The sequence below is a fragment of the Pseudorasbora parva genome, chromosome 10 (genome assembly GCF_024679245.1).
Source record: "Pseudorasbora parva isolate DD20220531a chromosome 10, ASM2467924v1, whole genome shotgun sequence".
Classification (NCBI taxonomy): Eukaryota; Metazoa; Chordata; class Actinopteri; order Cypriniformes; family Gobionidae; genus Pseudorasbora; species Pseudorasbora parva.
In genome coordinates, this window is record NC_090181.1 from 21325939 (window position 1) to 21344504 (window position 18566).

Below are 18566 nucleotides of genomic sequence, written 5' to 3' on the forward strand. Positions count from 1 at the left end.
ATGTCGCTGTTCCTCGTTGAATGTGCTGTCATGTACACCGCATGCTCGGAGCGCGTTTTTTCTGTTATCCCTAGTGCGACCCTGGCTGCTATTTCCTCCGCTCGAGCTATAAAGTGCCTGTGCATTTCCCACGCACCCTCTTTCCCCGGCCACCACACCGTGAGTGTATAACTCACTGTTCTTCAGTACCTTTAAAAAATAAATAAAAAAATACATAAAAAATACAAAATACCGAAAACCTCAAAAAATAACTACTTTAAACAAAACAAACGTTTTTTTAAAGGGCTTTTTTTAAAGACAAGGTCTCGAACTACCCTGACGATTTCTGAAGCCAGCTCCTCTTGACCGGACTCCATATGCTGTAGCTGTCAGTGCTACCGACATCGTTTATTTGGAGAGTAGCGTAAAAGTTTAATAGACTCATTTTGTCCACCTGGTTCTGGGACACTCTTTACGCACTGTCATTTCAGCACTAGACAAAACACACGGGCTCAGAGGCTTGGACGACACCGAGACATGAACGCAGCGACCGCGGGGAGTTATCCGATGGCTTCTCTCTATGTGGGCGACCTGCACCCTGATATCACGGAGGCTATGCTGTATGAGAAATTCAGTCCGGCCGGCCCAGTGCTGTCCATCCGCGTGTGTCGGGATATGATCACGCGGCGCTCGCTGGGCTATGCCTACGTCAACTTCCAGCAGCCTGCGGACGGTAAGACATGAAAGACGGCGACCTGTCGTCCTGGATGACTTTAAACGTGATGCACAGAGCTGTCATAATAACGGGAATAATGTGTCATGCTTTGTGCGTAAATGTAGGTTCACTGGAGGTGATATGTAGCGCGTGCGCTTGCACTCTCCCCAGTGCGCTGTTGTCACATGTATTTCTGAGTTATCCAAAGCACTCTGTTCTTCACTTCTCTTTGCTATTACCATCTTTAACATATTAAAGAGACCGCATTATTCTCCAAATATGGCCTATTGTGTGAAAGTCAGGGTTTAATGACTGTGGCTGTCACACCGCATTATGTCCAGCCCTTATGGCAAGCTGTCTTAACATTTAATTTTTAACTAACTAGAATCTTATATATATATATATATATATATATATATATATATATATATATATATATATATATATATATATATATATATATATATATATATATATATATATATACATCTTATATATATATAAGATACTAGTTAGTATATATGTATATATATATATATATATATATATATATATATATATATATAATTCTACATTTAGTTTCATTTCTGTTTTCAAAAATTGTCTTGAATATTGTGTTTCAATAGTGACAAGAACTTATTCCACTGTTATTAATATATATTCCAGTTTTTGTTGCTAATACCTTTTCCAGTTTAACTATCCATGAGATACTAGTACTTTTATGCAATAGTTACAATATCTATTCAGATTTTATTTTATTACTAGTATTAAGGCTATTTTACTAGTATTTTACTTTTTAGTACGATTTAAAAAGTAAAAGCAAAGTACAAGAAATTATTTATGTCACTATAATATTTATTACTGTCAGAAAAAAGGTACATTTCTGTCACTGGGGCAGTACCCTAAGTTACAAAACCGAAAAGGTACTAATATGTACCTTTAACGTATTAATATGTACCTTTAAGGTACTACGAACTCTTAAAGTATTAATATGTGCCATTTATTGTACTAATATGTACCATTTAGGGTACATATATAGGTATTTAGGGTTCACATTTGTATCAGGGTACCGCGACAGTGACAGCACTGTACCTTTTTCTGAGTTTTTTATATAAAAAGTAAAAAATATAGTGGAAATTATTTATTAATCTACAATATCTAATAGTTATTATAACACAGTAACTACATTAGTTAATATGAACTAATAATGAACTGCACTTATAAAGCATTTATTTATCTTTTATAATATTAATTTCAACATTTACTAATGCATTATTAAGCTCTTGTTAACATTAGTTAAAACACTCTGAGCAAACCATGAACATCTGGATTTTTTTTAACTAACATTCACAAAGACTAACTAATACATTAACAAATATTGCTCTTGGTTATGTTAACTATAACCATTATTCTAAAGTATAACCCTATATACATATGTAGCTCAAACACTAGAGCATGGCACTAGCAACACCAAGGTCATATGTTTGGTTCCCAGGAAATGCATGAAGCAATAAATTTACCACCAATGCAATATAAGTCGCATTGGATAAAAGCAGCTGCCAAATGTTATCTATTTCAGTTTAATTCATCAGTTGCCTATAGTAACATAAAATAGATGTAAAGACATTGATGAAATTAACCAGTGTCTAAGGAAGATTGTGTTTTCATAATCACACTTGGTTTGCTTACTAAGGGATTTGTAAAGCACTAACAATATGCATTGTGAAAAGCACCACAAGTAAAAGCGCTTTTATAGGAACAAAAAATCAGCTTGCTATACAATTACAAGATGTATCATTTTCATTGTCCTGAAGTAATATCATCACTTAGTGATACCAAGGTTAAATATGCAGCATGGCATGTATGAATGAATCATTTATGCCAAGCACTCTCTGGGTAGGAATGATATTTTGTTCTGTTGATTTAGTCTTGTCTATTCCTGGATAACATCAAGTTAAGAAAAACATTCAAATATTCTTTTCAAGTTCTTCCTTAAAATAATGGGGAAATTGTGAACATTTTAAAGCAAAAGCTTAAGACTCAATGGAGCTTAATTATAGCCTATAATCAGAATAAAGAACTAGACTGAATGCTTGACCCATATAGTCAAAGTGGCCTAAATTTACAATCAACTTTGATATAAGACATTCTACACAGAAGCAAACCTAAACATTAGGATACCTCCATTTTTTTAGTGCTCTGACAAACACTAGGGGAATGGTGCTAGTGTGTGTGTGTGTGTGTGTGTGTGTGTTAGCCCACATTTTGCAACCTGGCATGACCTATTTGTGCTATTTAAAGTGTCAAGAGGGGATAATATCATTGTGGAGCACCTTTAGCTTGATTTCACAATCTAATTATTCAAACGAGGCAATAATAAGTGTTAACTGGCCATTTCTGTTCCTTTTTTATCCAGTTCTTCCTACATTTTAAGCAACCTACCCAGTTTTACAACTTTTAATCAACATACTAAAAAGGTTGTTTTCCCCCGTCTCACTGAGTTAATAATCTTCAGGGTAAACATTTGTTCAATCAGCTCAAAATATGCAATAGGCCTAATGAATGTACATTACTGTTCAAAAGTTTGGGGTCGGTGCATTTTTTTAAAGGTTTTTGAAAGAAGTCTCTTATGCTCACCACGGCAGCATTTATTTGATTAAAAAAAAAAAAAAGTAATTCATTTTCATTATAAATCTGAGTTTGCATGGTTCTGAAATATATGTCTCCTGTGCTAAATGCTTAATTCTGTCCTCATTTTTCACAACACAAAGGTAAAAATGTCAGAGTTGAACTCACTCACCTCCATTTTGAAACTCAGAATGGCAACTGATAGTCAACATGTTTACATATAAGAGACATGAATGGTTGGTGACTACTCTAGGCCAAAAGTTTGGACACATTACTATTTGTAATGTTTTTGAAAGTAGTTTCTTCTGCTCATCAAGCCTGCATTTATTTGATCAAAAATAAACAAATAAAAATATATTGTGATATATTATTACAATTTAAAATATTTTTTTTCAATTTATTATACTTTAAATTATCATTTATTTCTGTGATGCAAAGCTGAATATTCAGGATTGTGACTCCAGTCTTCAGTGTCACGTGACATCCAGTCTATCACATGATCCTTCAGAAATCATTTTAATATTCTGATTTATTATGAGTGTTGGAAACAGTTCTGCTGCCTAATATATTTGATGAATAAAAGGTTCAAAAGAACTGCATTTATTCAAAATAAAAACATATTTTCAAATAAAATAAATCTCCTTTACTATTTATTATTATCAATTTAACACATCCTTGATGAATAAAATTATTGATTTATTTCAAACAAAGAAAGAAATGACTGACCCCAAATGACTGACCAGTACACTGTAAAAAAAAAATAGATTTTTTTTTTGAGTTCAGTGAAATTAAAATTTTGAGTTAATACAATGAACATTTTTTGAGATTTCGACAACCTTTATTTAAAAATTATTAAAAGATTTTGTTAGCATATTGGGTAATTATGTTTGTTTTATTTGTGATGACGCAGTGAATTTTTTTTATGTGGTTCAGATACAAAATTATTTTGAGTTTTTTATTTATTACACAAATTTCCTTCATTGTATCAACTCAAAATTTTAAGGCAACCAGGTTACTTACTTTTGTAAGTTAAACCAACAAAAACATTTTTTTTTACAGTGTAGTGTATATTGTTGTTACAAAAGATTTATATTTTTAATCTTTTTACTTTTTAATGATTACTTAATCGTTTTTTTCTTTTTACTTTTTATTCATCAAGTATTATCAAAAAAGTATCACAGGTTATGAAAAAATATTAAGCAGCAGGACTGTTTCCAACTTTGAAAATGAATCATCATATTAGAATGATTTCTGAAGGATCATGAGACACGGACGACTGGAGGAATGATACTGAAAATTCAGCTTTGCATCACAGAAATACATGATCTTTTAAAGTATAATAAATTGAAAACCAATAATTTTAAATTGTAATAATATATCACAATATTACATTTTTTCCTGTACTTTTGATCAAATAAATGCAGGCTTGATGAGGAGAAGAAACTTCTTTCAAAAACATAACAAATAATAATGTGTCCAAACTTTTGGCCTGTACAGTACATCTCAAAGACTTGAAATTTGTATTGAGCAAGTTTTTACACAGTGCGTCAGTACAATAGTGCATTACAACATGCAAATGCTTGGCAAATGTGCTGTTCATGCACTTGGTTTGGTTTTCAGCATGTAACAGCTGCATTTGTAAACAGTTGCCGGCACTGGTAAGCTTCAGCCACACGCATTCCAGTGTCTCAACCCCATCAATAGACACAGAGCCTTGAACACATGCTGCCTGCCAGCACATTGCTCAAAGGACCCAAGACTGCTAAATATAGTGCCAGTGAGGGCTGCCTGCACTGTGCCTGTCCTTTCTGAGAGGTGCTTTGAAGAAACAAGCAGACAGGCAGATTTATGGGACAGCCACATCACACTTCTGCTTATTCTGTTTGTTGTATACAATGATGACAGTTTACTACATATATAGTCTATTACTTTGACTACAATATGCTGTCAGTGCATGTGCATTCTAACTAATAATTTAAAATCGTCATAAAATATAACTAAAAGATTTGCTTGAAATCAGAAACCCTACATTGTTGGTAAAAAAAAAAGTTTGTGTATTAATGTACTGTGTTGCCTGAAAGTTGTTATTTTCAGTGGTCTCTCTCTCTCTGGATGATCCCACCAGCTCTGAACTCCATGTTCAATACAATTACACTGCAAACTGCTGAGGGCAGCAGACACAAGGCTGCTCCATTTTGTTCACCAGACATTTTTAGTGCTTAGTGTGTGTGTGTATGTAGGGGGGAGGGCTATGATATGAGGAATAGAAAGAGAGAGATAGAGACAGATCATAATGCATTACGATAGGTCAAAGGTCAACTCACAGTTTCAGATGCCATCAATTTGATTAGAAAATATTTTGGAAAAAAGTCGCAAACCTTAAACCTGATTTTCATGTTTCCGTCATGTGCTTTTTCAAAAGTGTGGATCAAATATAATGTTTATGAATGTTAGGGTCAGTGTTACTTTGAGATCTGTAGAAATGTTTTCTTAGAACAGGGATTGATCAAATGCAATGATAAGTTTTTCTTGATATTTTTTGTTCATGTCTTTTTGCATCCACCACCAATGCTTTGCCTGGCCGATGTTATAAATATGGTGGATGAGTGGAAAAAGTCGCACGACTTAAACCATCAGTCCATGTCAGTTTTCAAAAAGGCATTTTGCTTAAAATATCTGGCCAGTAGCACCTCAACAGTCATTTTTTGTATTATTCAGTAGCCATTAGTGTATATTAGATTTCATTTTCATGGGGCTCTCTGTGATCTGCTAGCATTAGCACAGTTTATATATGTCAGTATTTCAACATGTTAAATTAAATTAAAATTAAGATATTTATTGTCAATGTATGCTATATGTATGTACTGCTCTGAGATTCAAAAGGTTGGAGATCCAAATGCAGCTTTTATTAGAGGGAAATTCAGACACATAATCCAAAGCAGGCAATAGGTCAATATACAGACAGGGATTCCAAACAAGCAAACAAGGCAAGGGATAGAGGCAAAAGGGGAATCCAAAAAACAGGCAAGAAATCCAAAAACCAAGAGACAAGAACCAGGGAAATGCTCAGAGAAGCAGTGTAACAACAAACAAGACTTACACTTACAAGATAATGTAATGAGGTAATGTGGTAAATGAGACACAGGTATAAACAATGAGTGTTGATGAGTCTGGGCAACGGATTATACGTAAATGTAGTTTTTGATGGAGTGACAGTCCAGGGAGGAGTGCTCTCTGGTGGTAATCACAGGCACTGTCACTGGTGAATCGTGACAAAGTCCTCTCTGGACTCTGGGCAGCAGACAAAGTCCTCGCTGGACTGTGGGCAGGAGACAAAGTCCTCGCTGGACTCTGGGGAGGAGACAAAGTCCTCGCTGGACTCTGGGCAGCAGACAAAGTCCTCGCTGGACTCTGGGCAGCAGACAAAGTCCTCTCTGGACTCTGGGCAGGAGACAAAGTCCTCTCTGGACTCTGGGCAGCAGACAAAGTCCTCGCTGGACTCTGGGCAGGAGACAAAGTCCTCGCTGGACTCTGGGCAGCAGACAAAGTCCTCGCTGGACTCTGGGCAGAAGACAAAGTCCTCTCTGGACTCTGGGCAGCAGACAAAGTCCTCTCTGGACTCTGGGCAGCAGACAAAGTCCTCGCTGGACTCTGGGCAGCAGACAAAGTCCTCTCTGGACTCTGGGCAGCAGACAAAGTCCTCTCTGGACTCTGGGCAGCAGACAAAGTCCTCGCTGGACTGTGGGCAGCAGACAAAGTCCTCTCTGGACTCTGGGCAGGAGACAAAGTCCTCGCTGGACTCTGGGCAGGAGACAAAGTCCTCGCTGGACTCTGGGCAGCAGACAAAGTCCTCGCTGGACTCTGGGCAGGAGACAAAGTCCTCTCTGGACTCTGGGCAGCAGACAAAGTCCTCTCTGGACTCTGGGCAGCAGACAAAGTCCTCGCTGGACTCTGGGCAGCAGACAAAGTCCTCGCTGGACTCTGGGCAGGAGACAAAGTCCTCTCTGGACTCTGGGCAGCAGACAAAGTCCTCTCTGGACTCTGGGCAGCAGACAAAGTCTTCCCTGGACTCTGGGCAGCAGACAAAGTCCTCTCTGGACTCTGGGCAGCAGACAAAGTCCTCTCTGGACTCTGGGCAGCAGACAAAGTCCTCGCTGGACTCTGGGCAGCAGACAAAGTCCTCTCTGGACTCTGGGCAGGAGACAAAGTCCTCGCTGGACTCTGGGCAGCAGACAAAGTCCTCACTGGACTCTGGGCAGCAGACAAAGTCCTCGCTGGACTCTGGGCAGGAGACAAAGTCCTCTCTGGACTCTGGGCAGCAGACAAAGTCCTCTCTGGACTCTGGGCAGCAGACAAAGTCCTCGCTGGACTCTGGGCAGCAGACAAAGTCCTCTCTGGACTCTGGGCAGCAGCCAAAGTCCTCTCTGGACTCTGGGCAGCAGACAAAGTCCTCTCTGGACTCTGGGCAGGAGACAAAGTCCTCGCTGGACTCTGGGCAGGAGACAAAGTCCTCGCTGGACTCTGGGCAGCAGACAAAGTCCTCGCTGGACTCTGGGCAGGAGACAAAGTCCTCTCTGGACTCTGGGCAGCAGACAAAGTCCTCTCTGGACTCTGGGCAGCAGACAAAGTCCTCGCTGGACTCTGGGCAGCAGACAAAGTCCTCTCTGGACTCTGGGCAGGAGACAAAGTCCTCTCTGGACTCTGGGCAGCAGACAAAGTCCTCTCTGGACTCTGGGCAGCAGACAAAGTCCTCGCTGGACTCTGGGCAGCAGACAAAGTCCTCTCTGGACTCTGGGCAGCAGACAAAGTCCTCTCTGGACTCTGGGCAGCAGACAAAGTCCTCGCTGGACTCTGGGCAGCAGACAAAGTCCTCGCTGGACTCTGGGCAGGAGACAAAGTCCTCTGTGGACTTGAGCAGGAGACAAAGTCCTATTTGGACTCTGTGCAGGAGACAAAGCCAATGTGTGTGTAGCCCATACACACAAAATAGTTGTTGTAATAATAGTCAGTGCATCATTGACAGGAACAAGCATAGGTTCAGGACCGGGAACAGATTTTGGTGTGGGAACTGCAGGACAGAAAGGTACAGGAACCACAGGACTGGCAATCATTAAAATGGGACTGTAACGGCCCAAATTCTGTGGCCAGTGGAGCTGGGTGTGTAGTGCCCCCCTATAAAAGATGTTTGGGGGAAGCGTCCTCCTCCTCCTCCTCCTCCTCCTCCTCCTCCTCCTCCTCCTCCTCCTCCTCCTCCTCCTCCTCCTCTTCCTCCTCTCGAGGACCATCACAGGTCTGCTTAGACTGATATTGTTTATTTAGTCCATAACGAAAGTAAATCAATAAGTGTAGTCCGGGAGGTCGGAGAAATTAGCAATGACTAGAAAGTCCTGAATGTGGTCCCCAAGTGACCAATTTTTTACGTAGGCAGATGATCTAAAGTGCTAGATCCATGGTGGATCTGGGTCTCACTCGGCTGCTGGATCTTCTGTTAAACTGCTCTGAAACTCAAAAGGTTGGAGATCCAAATGCAGCTTTTATTAGAGGGACAATCCAGACACATAATCCTTAAAGGTGCTCTCAGCGATCCTGGGTGGAGTAACTTCTTGTTGAACTTGTGTCAAACAAAACAGAGGCTATCTATCTATCTATCTATCTATCTATCTATCTATCTATCTATCTATCTATCTATCTATCTATCTATCTATCTATCTATCTATCTATCTATCTATCTATCTATCTATCTATCTATCTATCTATCTATCCATCTATCTATCTATCTATCTATCTATCTATCTATCTATCTATCTATCTATCTATCTATCTATCTATCTATCTATCTATCTATCTATCTATCTATCTATCTATCTATCTGTCTATCTATCTAGTGATGAGGTAGAGAACAGAGATGTATTATGTCCCATTTGTTTTGGTGATTTCAGCGGAAAGAGCTTTGGACACAATGAACTTCGATGTGGTCAAAGGAAAGCCGATCAGAATCATGTGGTCACAAAGAGATCCATCACTTAGGAAATCCGGGGTTGGAAATGTCTTCATAAAAAATCTGGACAAGTCCATTGACAACAAGGCCCTGTATGATACATTCTCTGCTTTCGGAAACATCCTGTCCTGCAAGGTGAGGAGTGACTTTTATATCTTTGGAAGCTGGAAAAAACGAATTGATCCATTAAAGGGGTCTTGAACTGCATTGTTTTATTTTATAATGTTTCCCGTGGTGCACTTATAATGTTAGTATTAATTTTACAGCAAAAATTGTCATAATTTAGAAAAGGGGATTTTTTTTCTTTAGCCCTCGGATCTGAACGCTCTGTTTGAAAGAGTGTGTCTGCTATGAGACTTAAAGGGTTAGTTCACTCAAAAATGAAAATTATGTAATTAATGACTCACCCTCATGTCATTTCACACCCGTAAGACCTCCGTTCATCTTTGGAACACAGTTTAAGATATTTTATATTTAGTCCGAGAGCTTTCTGTCCCTCCATTGAAAGTGTATGCACACTATACTGTCCATATACAGAAAGGTAATAAAAAAATCATCAAAGTAGTCCATATGTGACATTAGTGGGTTAGTTAGAATTTTTTGAAGCATTGAAAATACATTTTGGTCCAAAAATAACAAAAACTACGACTTTATTCAGCATTGTCTTCTCTTCCGGGTCCGACTCCACTGTACTGACGTGTTCATATAAATATGGCTGAGCAAAAAAAATGTGTCTTCCTCTGTGTCGAAATCCTTAGACATGTTTTTGAAAGTTGTTTTGTTTACAGCGTGCGTCTCCCTCAGACTATAAACGAAGCTTGGGCACACCAGATAACACGTCAGCAGTCGTGAACGGAGATTGAAAACAGCCCTGAGAGAAGACAAAACTGAATAAATTCATAGTTTTTGTTATTTTTGGAGCAAAATGTATTTTCGATGCTTCAAAAAAATCAAACTAACCCACTGATGTCACATCACATGGACACTATTTTCTTACATTTGGAACATTTTGGTTTTATTTTTATAGTTATCATTTTCAGTTAATGTTAATAAAAAAGTTGGAAAACAAGCTGAATTATCATAAGTACAAAAGATATATCAGAGGAAATATCTTACCATATATTGGGAGGTCTTAGAGTGAAAAATATCAAGAACCACCATCTTAGACTATCTGACATTTGTATTTTAATTACTGTTTGGATATATGGCATGGTTTCTTAAAGGGATAGTTCACTTTAAAATGAAAATTCTGTCATCCTTTACTCACCCTCAAGTTGTTTCAAACCTGTATGAATTTCTTTCTTCAGCTGAACACAAGGAAAGATATTTTGAAGAATGTCAGTGGCTCCAGTTAACTGTTTGATTTGGACATTCTTCAATATTTCTTTCCTTGTGTTCAGCTGAAGAAAGAAATTCATACACGTTTGAAACAACTTGAGGGTGAGTAAAGGACGACAGAATATTCATTTTAAAGTGAACTATCCCTTTAAATGTGTAATTTTTCTGTCATTAGCGGCAACAAGCATTTGAAAACAAAGGAATGTTTTTATGTTTCGTTTTTCTTCTATAAAGAGTTCCCATATTGATGCAATAAATCATGTATCAGAGTTTAGCTCTTATTTCAGATCAGAAAAACTGTGTAGATCAGCTGTGTAAGCAAAAAATTCTGTAATCCGATTCTTGAGGTTGTCTCATCCCGTGTCTGTTTAACAGGTGGTGTGCGACGAGAATGGATCTAAGGGCTACGCCTTTGTGCACTTTGAAACTCAGGACGCAGCCGACCGTGCCATCGAGAAGATGAATGGCATGCTGCTGAACGACCGCAAGGTGTGAGTGTCTAAGCATGACAGGAAGGATGGCCATTGGTTTGTAGATTGATCAGGATAGTGTGTAGTTGTCAATTGCTGATGTTCCAGAGAGGACCTCTGGGTGAAAGTTTGTTGATCAATCAGTCAAATTCATTTACTCGCATGTTGATGCAAAAACTAAGTGACTTTCTTATCTTGTGGAACACAAAATAATATATTTTGAAAAAAGATTTTGTTGTTGTTGTTGTCCATACAGTGAAAGTCACTGTATACAATGACTTTTATTGTATTGGCAAAAAATGTTTTTCAACATATCTTCCGTTAGTCTCCTAACATTTTAGTGGCCATATGTCAATTTTTCCCCTGCTGCAGCTGTTTCGTATCTGTGGTTGGTCTGCAGCTGTCGGTCTGAACCTGTATTGCATTTCTGTATTAGTCACATTTCTGTCTCCATTGTTTTTTGTAGGTTTGTGGGCCGTTTCAAGTCCAGGAAGGAGAGGGAAGCAGAGATGGGCGCCAAAGCCAAAGAGTTCACCAATGTTTACATCAAGAACTTCGGGGAGGACATGGATGATCCGAGACTGAAGGAGCTCTTTGATAAATATGGTGAGTTTGAGCATATAAACGGGCTGTGGAGGTGACTGGCCTTGTGGTCAAGATTTTTTCACTGAAGATTTTTGTTTCTACCTGCAGGTAAAACACTGAGTGTGAAAGTCATGACTGACCCCACAGGGAAATCTCGCGGATTTGGGTTTGTTAGCTACGAGAAGCATGAGGATGCTAACAAGGTACAAATTAATTTGTATTATGATTCACTGATAATGCTAATGCTAAAACATGCATTTAAATGTAGCAATACTGTAAATGACTCTAGTGATAATGTCATTGAACTGAGAGATTGGCTAGATGGATGGATGGATGGATGGATGGATGGATGGATGGATGGATGGATGGATGGATGGATGGATGGATGGATGGATGGATGGATGGATGGATGGATGGATGGATGGATGGATGGATGGATGGATGGATGGACGGATGGTCTGACAGATAAGCAGATGAACAGAAACAATGATTGATTGTGATGGTATTTCTGCTTCAGGCTGTGGAAGAAATGAACGGTACAGAGCTTAACGGCAAGACGGTGTTTGTTGGCCGAGCACAGAAAAAGATGGAGAGACAAGCAGAACTCAAGAGGAAGTTTGAACAGCTCAAACAGGAGAGAATCAGCAGATATCAGGTACATTTTTGTCTTTTGTGTGCGATTGTGTGTTTAGTAAAGAAAAAAAATTCATTTGTTTGTATATTTGTTTATATTACAGGGTGTAAACTTGTATATCAAGAATCTTGATGACACCATAGATGATGAGAAACTTCGTAAAGAGTTCTCTCCTTTCGGCTCCATTACTAGTGCCAAGGTGGGTCAAAAGGCATCTATTTAAAGTATATTTCTGTTACAGCACTTTGGGCGAATTGCAAACATTTTTGCACTGAAGGGCACAGTATGGTATTTGAAGGGCCATTTCAATTGAAAGAGAGAAACTGAAACCCTTTATGAAGACCCTTCTACAAAGCCATTAGCGAAGGGTACATGTGTAAGGCACTTCAAGGAAGAATTTTGTAAATTTTAAAGATTATTTTTAGCTGCAGTGTTTGATAATGTGAGGCACATGTTCATGATTTATTTAAAAAATTGAGGTAATTTATATGTTAACAATGATTTAAACACATTCAAACCCAACAAGAAATAATCCTCACATTTTTGTTTGTCATATTTGTTTATTTCTAGCAGGTACTGCATGAACAGATGGTACAAACGTTGAAATAATTTGGTCCAGTTATGCATTTTTTTAAAATCTAGTTATGTTTGTTTATTGAATTTTAATTATAATACAAATGTAACAAGGAGTTATATTTATGGTTTAAACTGACCTCTGATGGAGGTGAGATTTTATACACTGTACATCTTGCTGTAGGTGATGTTGGAGGAGGGCAGGTCCAAAGGTTTCGGCTTTGTGTGTTTCTCCTCACCCGAGGAGGCCACGAAGGCCGTGACAGAGATGAACGGGCGTATTGTGGGCTCCAAACCACTGTACGTGGCCCTGGCCCAGCGTAAAGAAGAACGCAAAGCTCACCTGACCAACCAGTACATGCAGCGCATCGCTGGCATGAGGGCCATGCCTGCCAACGCCATCATCAACCAGTTCCAGCCTGCCGGTGGTTACTTCATGCCAGCTGTGCCACAGGTGGGAGAGTTGCAAAAGTATGACATAAATAAAATCTGGGATTTAAATTCCATTTAAACCTTTGACCGAAGCATGATATTTTATAAATAAAGGAAATCTAAATTATGATATAATTATTTTAAAAAAATGTGTCAAACTTTTGCCATAAAAAGTCATATTTATGACATACTATGTCTTTGTGAAATAAAGAAAACATAATTATGACATCTATTTTATCTCATAATTTTATCTCATGACTATTTATTACATAATTAGGACTTAGCATATCATAATTTAGAATTTTATCTCATAATTTCGACCTATAGGTTATAATTATGATTCACCACAGAATATTTTATTGTGTCTGAAATGGACTTCCATAGTATATCTGCAATGTATCATTACAATGTACAGATAATAAATGAATACATTTATAAGGGCTCTAAAGTAGTAAAATGTCCCATTAACTGATTATGGGCCAGATTTACTAACAGCTTGCGGCAGCATAAACCCTCTTTTGGCTTTAAAAAACCACTATCAGGATTTACTAAAGATGCGCAGTGACAAATTAGTGAGGAAAAGTTGTGGACCAGGTTATTTTTACGGCTGACCTTATTGCATATGTATTTGTAGGAGTTCCCCTTTCAAGTGCAGAATTTATCAGAGGAGAGTATTTAAATGTATCACGCAAAATGATTTACAAATGTATGCACATACCTACTTATACCAGAGTCTAACGGTTAGATTGCATTGGTCAGTGTGGATATGATCTGGCTGCGTCTGTTTTTTTTTGTATTTTTTTTTGTATTTGTATAGATTACATGCAGAACTGTTCACTCCCATCTGCACTTTTTTGGAATTGGCTCTCATGCTAATTTGCCCTGTTTAGTAAATCTGGCCTTAATAATCTCTGATTAATTTTATATTTTTTTCAAATGCATCAAATTAACTTTATCATGCTTTACAGGCCCAGAACAGGACGACGTACTACGCACCAAACCAGCTCGCCCAGATGCGTCCGAACCCTCGCTGGCAGCAGCAGGGTGGCAGAGGTCAGGGTGGCTTCCAGGGCATGCCCAACAATTTGCGCCAGCCAGGCCCACGTGCCAACATACGGCACCTGGCACCCAATGTATCCACCCAAGGCCCACGCGGGCTCCCCACAGGTGCACAGAGAGTGGGTGAGAAAACCCACCCACTAATGATGTAATGCCCTATTATGACAAACTTTGACCTATTTTACAGACCCAGTGGCCTAAAAATGTTCTCTATCATCTCAGATTAGATTTTTAAGAGTTGCATAGTTGGTTGAAGGTGTTGGAGATTATGATTCAGGTTTTATTTTATTTTAATGTTTCATAATAAAAAATAATGTGTATCTATTTTTTCTAGTTCATATGTAACTGATTATTATATAATTCCATTGAATGACACCACAAACTACACATGTAATGATCACAAGTGTGCTTGGTGTTCATTGTGTCCTGATCATAGCTTTAATACTAATTTCCTTTCATCTCTAGGAGGCACTGGCCAACCAATGGGTCCTCGCCCTGCCATGGGGGTGACGACCCCACGTGCCATGCCCCCTTACAAGTACGCCACCACCATACGAAACACTCAGCCTCAGGTTGTGCAGCCCATTACACTGCAACAGGTAATATATTATGCTGATGGATTACATAAAAACTACTCCTTACCCATACAGCATCATAGTGTCGGCCCTCCACATGAAGCAGATGTGGCCCGGATGGTTTATGGATAAAGTAGGGTTGCACAATATGTAGGTGCCATCATAATATATGATATATTGGAGAAAAAAAAAATATTGTGGTATCGGTTGGTAACTCTATTTTTGCTAATGCTCACTTAAAATGAATCTTTAAAAACACTGTTAGATGTAATATTTAGTTAATCTAAAAAATGTTTTTCTTAATATACATTACAATGTTAATTTTAAATTTTAGCATTTTATTTTATCTGTTATTTGTTCCTATAGAATTGTATGAATTTTAATACTGGCCATTTACAAGACAAAATGTTGCGGTCTTGTGCAGGCTCAGCCAGCCGTTCATGTGCAGGGTCAGGAGCCTCTCACTGCCTCCATGTTAGCTGCCGCCCCTCCTCAGGAACAGAAACAGATGCTTGGTGAGATGAGGAGGCTGTAAGCATGTTCAGCCTTTCTAAACATATCCTTACACTCTCAAGAACGTTTTTGGGCATGCCTAATGAGTATTAATTAATTGCTTATTTTACTCTTCTCTGTAACCATCTCAAACTGTCTGCCTGTCTTGCGTGTTTCTGTTCTGCTTCCCCTCAGGTGAGCGGTTGTTCCCTCTAATCCAGGCAATGCACCCCAGTCTAGCTGGGAAGATCACAGGAATGCTGCTTGAGATCGACAACTCTGAGCTGCTGCACATGCTGGAGTCCCACGAGTCTCTGCGCTCCAAGGTGACAGTCGTTAATTTTGATAAAAGCCTGCAGCAACAGACTGCTGTTATTTGCAATAATGGGAAAGTTACAAGCTTTTAACAATGCAAAGCCTATTGACCGAACCAGGGGCATAATATGCTTTAATTTATTAAGATTTATGCTTTGCCTAGCACAGACTAGAGATATATGATTATGGCGTATTATCTGTTAAAGGAATAGTTCGCCCAAAAAATGAAAAATCTATTATTAATTACTCACCCTCTTGTCGATTCAAACCTGTAAGTCTTTTGTTCATCTTTGAAACACAATTGAAGATCTTTTTATTTGAGCAATTTCTGTCTACAATCTGTACTACCACTTTGACGCTTAAAGTTCAAGTTCATAAAGAGATCATAAAACTAATCCATATGAACTGAGCTGTTTAGTCCAAATTTCCTGAAGAAACTTGATCACTTTATACGATGAACAGATTGAATTTAGGCTTTTATTCACAAAAACATTATTCAATGCGCACATCAGTCATGGTAACCGGAAGCTCAAGCATGTTTGTTCGCTTGACATGCGAGAACCAATGAGGTTCATTCTTGTGTTGTTTGAGCTTCTGTTTATGTTCACTGATCGTTGTTTATATAGACCAGCTAGTAGTCAATATGCAAGTAAACCTCAATCATCTGATCTCAAGAGATGCTCTAGAGACTGACGCTAGAGGTTGCAGCCTTGAAGCCTCCTTGTTAGAGCGTCCGACTCTCATGTCGGCGGACCAGGGTTCGAGTCCCACTTGGAGCGGGTGGTTCGAACAGGACGGGTTACATTGGTGCCGTGACCCAGATGGGAGTGAGGTTTAAGGGGTGAGTGTAACAGAAGCCAGCTAGTAGTCACTGTACAAGTAAACCTCACTCCTCTGACCTCAAGAGACGTTCTAGCGACCAATGATAAAGGGTTACAGCCTTTAGCCTCCTTGTGAGAGCATCCGACTCTCATGCCGGCGGACCCAGGTTCGAGTTCTGCTTGGAGCAGGCGGTTTGAACAGCAGGGATTACTTCTTTATGAACTTTTTGAAGTGTCAAGTTGTGTAGTGGTCTATGGAGGCACACAGAGCTCTCCGAATTCATTAATTTCATTTGTTTCCGAAGATGAACAAAAGTCTTACAGGCTTGAAGGTGAGTAAATGATGACAGAATTTCATTTTAGGGTGAACGAACCCTTTAACTATACGCTTATGAGTACCATGAATCTCTGTGTCTAAGATGGCATTGCAGGACTGATGATTTGTTTGTGTTGTCAGGTGGAGGAAGCTGTTGCAGTGCTTCAGGCTCATCAGGCCAAGAAAGACGCCACACAGAAAGTGGGAGTGACTGCTGTGACTGCAGCCGCAACATCCTGATGAGTAATTTATTTTATTATTAGTAATATTATAATTGCTGTGCTTATAATGGCCTGGCTGTTTCTTTGTTTCAAATTAGTAATTGTATTCATTTGAAACCGTTTTCTGTAGGGTGAAGCTGAAAGACTGAAGAGAGATCATCACTGTCTGGTGTCGTCTGGTGGCAACCAATATGAACACAAAAAATAAAACATGAAAAAAAAAGAAAAATACGAAATGATACTTGAACATAAAGAAAAAATGTTGTTGCAGGGTTTATATTTTTAACTCTGTAATGATTTTTATCACCTAAAGTTAATAATAAAAAGAGTCAATTCTGTGAGGGAAGATCCTCCCTACTGTGGCCAGGACTGACTTTTTCTATGAGGAAGTGGAAAGTTGGTTCTTCTGTGTGTTTGCTGCTTTGATTGGACCTCACTTGTCCTATGACAATAACATGAGTGGTGTGGCACTCTAAATAAAGGGATGACTATTTAAAATGAACTATGCTGTGCTCTTCTTTTTTTATTTACGTAGCAAAGTCAAATGCCATGTTACAGACACCTTTTGTACTTGCAGGACAGGAACAGTCTCTTTAGAGGTTAAATATTCTCAAGGGCCCAATAGTAACAGAAATGTAATTAACATTACATTTCACCTTTTCCTGCAACTCATGTGACCCAAGCCATTTCATTTCTCCTCGTCTCCTTCTGAAATTTGTCTGTCAACCTACCGTAAAATGATCCATACAGAGCTACCGTATTTAATGGGTCAACATATTAACGCATTATCAAGATATAAATCATGATCACAACACATGTAAACAATTGTTACACATAAAAATTACAAACAAAGAGTATTTGTTACAATTGATGTAACAGAGTATTGTTACATAAAACAACAAATAAGCTATTAGGACTGTGGTTTACCACCTTTTACATAGATATAGTGCATCCAATGTATTCACAGTGCTTCACTTTTTCCACATTTTGTTATACAGCCTTATTCCAAAATGAATTAAATTCATTATTTTCATCAAATTTTTACAAACAATACCCCATAATGACAACGTGAAAGAAGTTTGTTTGAAATCATTGCAAATGTATAAATTAAAAAAATAAAAATCCCATGTACATAAGTATTTACAGCCTTTGCTCAATAATGTGTTGAAGCGCCTTTGACACTGTAGGGATGGTATTGGCTAGGTGATGAGCAGTGCCTGTTTTCCTCCAAACATGATGCTAGCCATTTAGCCTAAAGAGTTAAATCTTTGTTTCATCAGACCAGCAAATTTTGTATTTCATGGTCTGAGAGTCCTTCAGGTGCCTTTTGGAAAACTCCAGGTGGGCTGTCATTCGCCTTGCATCTGACCTCTCTACCATACAGGCCTGATTGGTGAAGTGCTGCAGATATGGTT

At 38.7% G+C, this 18566-nt stretch overlaps 1 protein-coding gene across 2 annotated transcripts; it reads left to right on the forward strand.

The window, feature by feature from the left end:
• The first annotated feature begins 124 nt into the window (after positions 1-124).
• pabpc4 (poly(A) binding protein, cytoplasmic 4 (inducible form)) lies at positions 125-17653 on the forward strand. Of its 2 annotated transcripts, none has more exons than XM_067455471.1 (14): positions 125-712; positions 9262-9455; positions 11034-11149; positions 11595-11734; positions 11822-11916; positions 12231-12368; positions 12451-12546; positions 13105-13374; positions 14321-14534; positions 14877-15010; positions 15411-15501; positions 15674-15804; positions 17072-17173; positions 17282-17653. In XM_067455471.1, the coding sequence occupies exons 1-13, from the start codon at positions 517-519 to the stop codon at positions 17168-17170; spliced, it is 1914 nt and encodes a 637-aa protein (XP_067311572.1). In that variant the 5' UTR covers positions 125-516; the 3' UTR covers positions 17171-17173; positions 17282-17653. The 2 variants fall into 2 exon arrangements, with proteins under 2 accessions (XP_067311572.1, XP_067311573.1); XM_067455472.1 differs by having other exon boundaries at positions 14321-14519.
• Positions 17654-18566: the final 913 nt, after the last annotated feature.

What these genes read in the sequence shown, in the direction of transcription:
- pabpc4 (XM_067455471.1), top strand. Translation starts at nt 517, where the DNA reads ATGAACGCAGCGACCGCGGGGAGTTATCCGATGGCTTCTCTCTATGTG. An exon ending in GAAACATCCTGTCCTGCAAG is followed by an intron (nt 9,456 to 11,033) that starts GTGAGGAGTGAC and finishes TCTGTTTAACAG; the next exon opens with GTGGTGTGCGACGAGAATGG. An exon ending in AGCATGAGGATGCTAACAAG is followed by an intron (nt 11,917 to 12,230) that starts GTACAAATTAAT and finishes TTTCTGCTTCAG; the next exon opens with GCTGTGGAAGAAATGAACGG.